General features: G+C 52.3%; 1 protein-coding gene across 1 annotated transcript; it reads left to right on the forward strand.

Annotated features, from left to right (window-relative positions):
• The first annotated feature begins 5,613 nt into the window (after window positions 1-5,613).
• Window positions 5,614-6,048, forward strand: LOC136460959 (uncharacterized). Its single transcript, XM_066460468.1, has one exon. The coding sequence runs from the start codon at window positions 5,614-5,616 to the stop codon at window positions 6,046-6,048; it is 435 nt and encodes a 144-aa protein (XP_066316565.1).
• The last annotated feature ends 3,176 nt before the right edge of the window (window positions 6,049-9,224 follow it).

A 9,224-nucleotide genomic window follows, 5' to 3' on the forward strand; every position in this document is an offset into this window, starting at 1 on the left:
AATGTAAAACCACTCCCCATGCCACCCCCAGTTAGAGTCATAGGGGATGTACATGGGATAGGAGCCTCCCACGCTCGGTTTTCTCTATAGGGCGAAACCCCCCACCGGCGCAACCTTGAGTGGATTCCCCACCGTCAAAGCTCTCCCAGAGAACAGCCACCAGAAGAAGTCCGCGTGCGGCTCCATCCTGAGGAAGGCCTCGTAGACGGTAACAAAGCCGGTGATGTGCAGCACCCCCATCAGATTGAGGTGCCGTAGTTCTAGACCCCACTCATTAAGGAGTCCACGTAGGAAGCAGTACGCAGGGTATCCTAACTCGCGCTCATGGAAGGCAAGAAAGGAAACCACCTCACCGAACCGAGGTTGCAAAAACTCCTCCCTCCCGGGAGCCCTCTAGTGCGCCACCTCCTTCGGCGACAGAAACCCCTTCGTGGCAAAGACCTTCAACACTGACTCTCTCACAATGGATGACCTCCAGTCCGACATATCGCTCTAGGATCACAAATGGATTTGTGAGTTTTTCTCTTCTCCCTCGCTCTCTCCCTTTTTTTCCAAGAAACCGCCATGGCTCTCAAGAACGCTCTGGGCAAGATGGAAGAGGAAATGAGGCGACAGATGAGGAGTAGGCGAAAGAATAGGGCAAAAACCTTCTCCCTTCTCCTACTTAAGGAAAAGGGTACATCAGTTAGGGGAAGGCCCACCAATCGAGAAAGACAAAATGGTGGAGCGAAAAAACCTCTCTCTTTCCCATTTAATGCTGATAAGACACGCCCTGACCGATGAGACATGCCCTACCCAATGGAACAACTTCTGATTAGACGAGACATGGCCTGGGTATGGCCCACCACTACAGCATGCCAACCACTACCACACGATAGGCACAAGAACCAAAGCGCCACCGCACGCATGTGGTCCTCTGCTTCCCCAGGCGGGACTTGGAAAAACCAAAAAACAGGATCTCCACCGGGAGAGACCATTGAGCTTCCTAAGTCAATCGAATGACTCAAGAAAAGACAACAAGAGACTGGTAAGGAGTAAAGGGATGCCCCCATGTAGGCCATGCTGACTCCATCACGAACGACGAGCACGGGTCTCGGTCGAGCATTTTCAATTAGAGCTGTCCAAACCCCATCACTCGAGTCATCAAGGTAACACTACCGACCCCCTCTATTTCTTTACAAACCATTTCATATATCCATACGCGCACTCATTCCATATGCCTATGCCCCCTGGATGATTTGGGTCTTGAACCGCCTGGGGGCTTAGGAACTAAGCATCGCACATGTAGCGAAATGCATCACAATGCTCCATGGTGCGTCACATAGCGGCAGTTGCCTCATTCAACATGCACAACGATCGACCAAGGTTTAAAGGTCGGCCCACGAAGGGCTTGAGGCTGCCCCACATCAAATAGAGCCAGGGGAGAAAAACGTAGATGAGCCCCATGTGGCTCTCACCCAGTCTAGCAGACAGGGTTATCTCAACCTTCTCATTTGATCCTAAGCCTCTGCCAAGCCCATATAATCTCCATCGAGGGGAGGCCATTAGGCTACCTAGGTCGGTCTTCGAAATGACCCAGGCATCTACCATGTTGTAGGTAATGGAGCAATGGAATGTCATAAGAGGGCTATGCCGACCCCATCATGAGCGATAGACCTGGATTCCACTCGATCATACCTATTAGCGAACTCACCTAGCGTGTCACTCGAGCTTGAGCAATCGGGACAAGCGACAAAACTCAGCCGCTCTGGTTGTGAGAAACCGAGGATGGGGTAACGCACACAACTCAAGCTGACCCCTACTAAGGCCAAATGGGGCTCGAGGGCTCGAGACACCAAACGCCTGGGTTTGTGACCCTGAACTCACCCCATTTGGCTACGCTTCGACTGCACTCCAAAAACTACCTGGGTCTACGACCCCAAACTCGCCCCATCCGGCTACACTTTGACTGCACACTAAACGCTTGGGTCTACGACCCCAAACTCGCCTCATCTGGCTATGCTTTGACTGCACACCAAAAAACACCTGGGTCTGTGTTGAGGACCTAATACTAGGGTACGCAACGAGGTGAAACTAAAAACCACCGAACGTTGACACTTCCAATCAGACGAGAACACTACTGCGCTTCTTGCTCGAACGACAAAAGATTGGTTCTGCCTCGCCCGACCACCAAGGGCTGGCTCTGCCTTGCCCAACAACCGAGGGCTAGTTCTGCCTTGCCCGACTCCTAAGGGCTAGACTCTGTCTTGCCCAATGGCTAGGGGCAGGCTTCGCCTCACCCGCCGTTTGTGGGCGGGCTCCACCTCGCTCGACCCCCAAGGGCTAGGCTCTGCCTCACTCGATGGCTAAGGGCGGGCTCTGCCTCGCCCGACATCCGAGGGCGGGCTCTGCCACGCCTAACGATTACACCTTGATCCTTCATAAAGACAAGCACAGGGTACGACAGGGCATTTGAGTCAACCGCAGAATCGAGGGCCAAGCCCTATATGCCTGTAGGAAGGCACCGCCAAGACACGATGGGACAGGCGCTTTAGGCCCTTTCTGACCTAATAGTGCCCAAACAGTGTTGTAGGCGCCTACTTTTGTCCCACAGTGTTGTAGGCACCGTCATCAGCCTTTGAACATGGATACTAACACAGACATACGACAACCACTATGATCCAAGACAGAATTCTCATCACCTATAGTGATGGACGTAGGGTCACTTCCCCATCTACTCCCCGAAGGGCCATAGCTTGGCCCTCTAACACGCCACACCCTCCGCCAGTGTAGGATGGGACGCACCCACTTGCTGACAGGAGCCTGAGCATGGCCCTATAAGGATCAGCAAACACACCATCCCTAGGACGGTCTGCCATGTTAGCATGGCAGGCACACGGGAAAAGGAAGACCCGCCTCCCCCAAAGGACCTTGTCCACATTTGGTTTTTTCCTCTTTCTCCCATCTATACCCCCTACTCCCCCTTGGTCTATAAAAGGGAGGGTAGGGCACCCCACTAAAGGGATCAACTTTTGATGGATCAATTCAACATAACACACAGCCAAGCAGCAACTGAGCTCTTGGCGACCTTTCAACCATTCTATCAGAGACTTGGGACCTGTCCCTCTCTCGACCATTTATACCCCCTACTACAAACCTCTTTCGGTACTAATAACACGAGCAGCAGTAGACTGGACATAGGGACATTCAACCCAAACTAGTATAAATCTTGTGTCCTTTAGTGCACCATCCGGGCCTAATGCGCAATAATTATAAATTTACTAGCCGGTTTTTGTTTGAAACACCGACAGTTGGCACACTAGGTAGGGGCCTTTGCACGATCTAAATCAAGCCTCGGATGGCTAGCCATGCAATCAGCTGGGTCCTAGGCGCACGCATGTGTTTTGGTGACTTGGACTTCATCGTCACGGTGGGAGGAGAGTTGGCATTGGCCCATGCCGCCATCTAGTCTCTCCTCTCCATCAGCTTCAACTACGGGAGGCTTGAGTACTAGCCCAGCGTCTCCCCTAGACCCCAGCCATCTAGGAAGGACCCACACCACCTCACTCCCTCTCCAAAACACTCTGCACGAAGTAGCCCGATGGCACTTCCGTTCGGTCTCCACAACATCATGGCGACCGTTAGCCACCTTGTGGCATAGCACATGATCCCATCCCCCATGAATAACGAGTTCATGGGGATGATCGAAAGCATCATAGAATCCCTCCACGACCTCCTTGCAGAGGGATAAGGGTCAGACTCTGGCTTTGACTCTAGTAGGGGGAGCCATCACCCCTCCCGGGAATGTTTCATGGCAGGTACCCCCGAGGGACACGTTGAGATCGTCTCCGTGGATGATGCTACCTTGGCAGGCAACCTTGGTGATGGATCCAAAGGGGGGACAATGGCCCCACCTCATGTAGCAGTGGAGCAGCTGAGAGACCAAAAGTGGGAGATAGATGAAGCCGAATAACAACTTGTTTGGGAGTACACGGAGGTCGATCGAGAGATCAAACGCCGTGAAGACGGTGGGCGCGCACGCATCATGGCCCGTGATGTGAACCGAAGGATCATCACCGATGATGAAACCCTTCCTCACTTCGCTCGGGCAAGCCAGAATAACACCGCCGCAATAGCTTTGCTCCATGGCCTTCCAGAAGCCGCAACGCCCGAGGATCATCGAGCCCACTACAAAATTCGCACGTTGCTTGAGCGTGCAGCAGCACAGCAGGTGGAAAGCTCATTGTCTCAGCGACATGAGCTCAACACCAGCTATCGTATGCCCTCAATGCGTCCCGCCAGGGATGTATTAGTCCACCAAGCACCACAAGGCGTCGGGCAGTGCGCTGTGATCCTAGTACATCAATGTCTTGGCCACAACCGCGACGCGCGCAGCACCATCGACGCCCAAAGACACACCTACAGCGACCCAAGGGAAGGAGCCCACCATGACTATGATCCTCAAAGTGGCAGATGCTACGATAGCGATGAGGACCAAAGCCTGAGCCCCAACCTGCTAGGGCCTTAGGCCTTCAGCCGGCACATCCTCAATGCTGCATTCCCGCTACGACAGCGGCGAGGACCAGAGCCTGAGCCCCAACTTTGGCTTGAAGATTATCAGCTTGCCTATCAAGCCAATGGTGCGGATAATGATGACTTCATTATCCATAACCTTCCACTATTCTTGGTCGATTCCACCCGGGCGTGGTTGGAACACCTGCCATCCAACGCAATCCAGAGTTGGGCGGATCTGAAGGAGATCTTTGTGGGAAACTTTCAGAGCACATACAAATGCCTTGGGAACCCATGAGACCCTTTGCGGGTACATCTAGCACTTCTCCTGGTAGTGCAATGACCTCCCTAATGTCACCGACACCGACGTAATTGGAGCCTTCCTATCTAGGATGACCTATGAGTCCTTGGTTCATAAGCTAGGACGCAAGGGCCCACAAACCACCAAGAAACTCCTGGTCATCACCACCAGCCATGCCTCAGGAGAGGAGGTGGTCAGAATGATCTTCAATCACCTTGAGGGCAAGGCAAGGTGGGACGAGGGTGCCAGCAAAGGCACCTCCAATCGTTCCACCAAAAGAAAGAATAAGAAGCAACAACACAAGGACTCGCTCGTGGCTGCTGCTGACCGCAAGGGTGGTTGGAAACCCATAGAGGGCACTCTGAACCACTTCAAAAAAATGCTCGAGGGGTCGTGCCTGAACCACGCCTTTCCTGCAAAGCATCTACTCAAGGACTATAGCCTTATATGGAAGTTCTTATCTAGAAGCTCCAACAAAGGGGAGCAGGGGAAGGAACCTGCCCCCACTACGGACAACACCAAGGAGAAGGACTATGGCTTTCCAATGCTAGACGGCAGCCTCATGATCTTTAGAGGATCAATGGCCTATGACTCCAAACGTCATTAGAAGGTCACACGCCGCCAAGTCTACATGGCCCAACCGGCCACACTTCCCTTCCTCTGGTGCTCAGGGTCCACCATAACCTTCAATCGGACTGACCATTTGGATGTCATCCCACACCTAGAAGATATCTGCTTGTGGTCGACCAATCATCGGCCTAAAGCGCCTCACCAAAGTACTGATGGATAGAGGAAGCGGCCTCAACATCATATACGCAAAGATGCTCGACGTGATGGGCGTCGACTGCACACACCTCCGCCTAGTCCGAGCACCCTTCCACAACATCATGCCCGAGAAGCAAGCCATGCAACTCGGGCAGATTGATTTGCCCATTACCTTTGGGGATTGGTTCAATTACAGGACTGAGACCCTCACCTTTAAGAAGGTGGGGATCCCCGGAACCTTCCATGCCATCCTGGGACGTCCATGCTACACGAAGTTTATGGCCATCCCCAACTATACGTACCTCAAGTTGAAGATGTTGGGCCCCCATGGGGTCATCACTATCAACACCTCCTTCCAGCGCACCTACAAGTGCGAGGTCAAATGCTGTGGCCATGCCACGGCAATCGTTGCCTCTGGGGAACTCACCGCCCTCAGGATGGAGGTCGCCGGAGAAGCGCCCGATGTGAAGAAGTCAACCAGGTCATTCTAATTGGCAGAGGGCTCCAAGGAGGTCCTTAGATATCTCAATAGCTCCGAGGGTAAAATGGTACGCATTGGTACCACGCTCTCCTTTGAATAAGAAAGCATGCTCGTTCACTTCCTCCGTGATAACAAAGACATCTTTGGGTGGAAACCCTTGGATATGCCAGGCATTCCAGCAGAGGTCACCGAGCATACCTTGAAAATCCATCTAGGCTCCAAGCCGATGAAGCAACATCTACGTCGCTTCGATGAGGAAAAGCGTAGGGCCATCGATGAAGAGATAGCAAAACTATCGGCCGTCGGATTCATCAGGGAAGTACACCACCTAGAGTGGTTAGCTAATCCCGTTCTTGTATGAAAGAAGAGTGGGAAATGGAGGATGTGTGTTGACTATATGGGTCTCAACAAAGCATGCCCAAAGGATTCGTTTCCTTTACCACGCATAGACCAAATAGTCGACTCTACCGCGGGGTGAAAACCCTCTGCCACCTTGAAGCGTACTCCGACTACCATCAAATCACGATGAAAGAATTCGACCAGCTCGTGACATCTTTCATCACCCCCTCGGATCATACAGCTATGTCTCAATGCCGTTCGGTCTAAAAAACACTAGAGCTTCATACCAGCGCTGTATGCTCAGATGCTTCGGGGACCTCATTGGGCGGACTGTTGAGGCCTACATCGACGACATCATAGTTAAGTCCAAATGGACCGATCACCTTGTCGCTGATCTAGAGCAAACCTTTGCGAAACTCCAAGCAAATAGCATCAAACTCAACCTCAAAAAATGTGTTTTTGGGGTCCCGAGGGGCATGCTGCTCGACTTCATCATCTCCGAGCGCGGCATCGAAGCCAACTCGGAGAAGATTTCGGCCATCATGAGGATGGGCCCAATTTACGACATAAAGGGGGTTTAGCAAATCACGGGGTGCTTCACCGCCCTTAGCCGATTCATCTCGCACCTCGGCGAACGAGGCCTCCCCATTTATCGACTCTTAAAGAAAGCCAACCACTTTGAGTGGATGTCCAAGGCCTAGGAGGCACTTGACCTGGTCAAACTGCTTCTAACAAGGCCTCTGATCCTAGTTCCTCCAAGCAAGGGAGAACCCCTCCTGCTATACATAGCGGCCACCATGCAAGTAGTCAGTGCCGCCCTGGTAGTGGAGCGGGAGGAAGAGGGGCATGCGCTTAAGGTGCAGCGCCCTGTGTACTTCATCAGTGAGGTACTATCTGACTCCAAGACCCACTACTCCTAGATCTAGAAGCTCCTATACACCATCCTCATCACCAATAGGAAGCTACATCACTACTTCGAGTCACACCCTGTGACGGTCATGATGTCATTCCCCCTCTATGAGGTCGTCCAGAGCCAGGACACCATGGGAAGAACCACAAAGTGGGCACTCGAGCTGATGGATCAAAGCATCACATATGCCTCCTGAACGACGATCAAGTCCTAGGTGTTGGCTGACTTCATCACGGAATGGACTGAGGTCCAAACACCACCAGCGATCGTTGATCAAGAGTACTGGACGATGTACTTCGATGGGTCGCTGATGAAGAAGGGTGTTGGTGCGGGGCTAGTCTTCGTATCACCCCTCGAGGTCTGCATGAGGTACATGGTTTGTCTCCATTTCCCCTCATCAAATAATGTGGCCGAGTATGAAGCACTCATCAACAGCCTATGAATCACCATCGAGTTGGGCATCCGACGCCTCGACATTCAGGGTGACTCCCAGCTAATCGTTAACCAAGTCATGAAGGAGTTGAGCTACCATGACGCCAAGATGGCTACGTACTGCCAAGAGGTCTGATGGCTAGAGGATAGATTCGACGGCCTCGAACTCAATCACATCCCATGGCGCCTCAACGAGGTGGCCGATGCACTTGCAAAAGCAGTGTTTGGTCGAGAACCATTGCTGATGGGCGTCTTCACCAGTGACCAACACACACCCTCAGTGTGCTACGAAGGGTCAGAGCAAGCCAACGATGGCCCATCTAATCTAGCCCTAGGGGCTAACCAACCGATGGCTCTGCTTGGCCCCGATGTCATGGAGCTTGAAGAGGATCCAGTGATAGAGTCCGTCCCTCTAGATGACTGGAGAACACTCTACCTCGACTACCTCCTCCGTGACACGCTATCGATGGATAAGATGGAAGCTCGATGACTCGCACATCACACCAAGTCCTTCGTTCTTGTAGAAGGCGAACTCTACAAATGGAGCCACACCAGGATCTTACAGCTCTGTATCCTCGCCAAACAAGGGAAGCTTCTGCTAGGCGACATCCACGGTGGGGTCTACGGTCACCACACCATGCCTAGAACCTTGGTTGGGAATGCATTCCACCAGGGCTTCTACTGGCCCACTATAGTAGCCGACGCCAAGCAAATCATATGCACCTACGAAGAGTGTCAGTACTACGCTCGACAAACTCACCTCCCAGCCCAGGCACTCTAGATGATCCCCATCACGTGGCCCTTCATGTTCTGGGGGCTCGATCTAGTTAGGCCTCTCAAAAAGGCGCCCAGGGGCTACATCCACCTACTTGTCACCACAGACAAGTTCACAAAATGGATCGAAGCATGGCCAATCTCTGCAATCAAATCCGTGCAGGTTATGCTATTCTTCCTTGATATCATCCATTGCTTTGCAGTACCAAACTCTATCATTATAGACAATGGCACATAGTTCACCAGTAAGAAATTCATTCGATTCTACGATGAACAACACATCTGAGTTGATTGGGCTACCGTCGCACACCTCTGCACGAACGGGCAGGTCAAGTGCGCAAACGGCGTGCTCCTACAGTGCCTTAAGCCCAGGATCTTCAACCGGCTGAACAAGTTCGGCGCATGCTGGTTCGCCGAGCTCCGTATGGTGCTTTGGAGCCTAAGGACAACTCCTAGCTTGGCCACCGGCTACACACCTTTCTTCATGGTCTATGGTATCGAGGTCATTGTCGATGTTTCACCACCGATAGCCTACCACGGGGGTACCCAGGGCAGTATGTTCGGGCTTCGGCGTATGCTGAACTCGATGGTTAACGCAAGAGACAGTCGATTTATCCTAGTTTAGGCCCTCGATCGTAGATCGAGTAATAACCTTACATCCAGTCAGCGTTAGCCTTTGTGTTGGATTGATTGTGATGTGTTGTGTTGTGTTGTACAATTGTTGTCTTCTC

Source organism: Miscanthus floridulus, chromosome 6 (genome assembly GCF_019320115.1).
Source record: "Miscanthus floridulus cultivar M001 chromosome 6, ASM1932011v1, whole genome shotgun sequence".
Taxonomy (NCBI): domain Eukaryota; kingdom Viridiplantae; phylum Streptophyta; class Magnoliopsida; order Poales; family Poaceae; genus Miscanthus; species Miscanthus floridulus.

Coding starts and splice junctions, on each gene's coding strand:
- LOC136460959 (XM_066460468.1), top strand. CDS start 5,614: ATGCTCGACGTGATGGGCGTCGACTGCACACACCTCCGCCTAGTCCGA.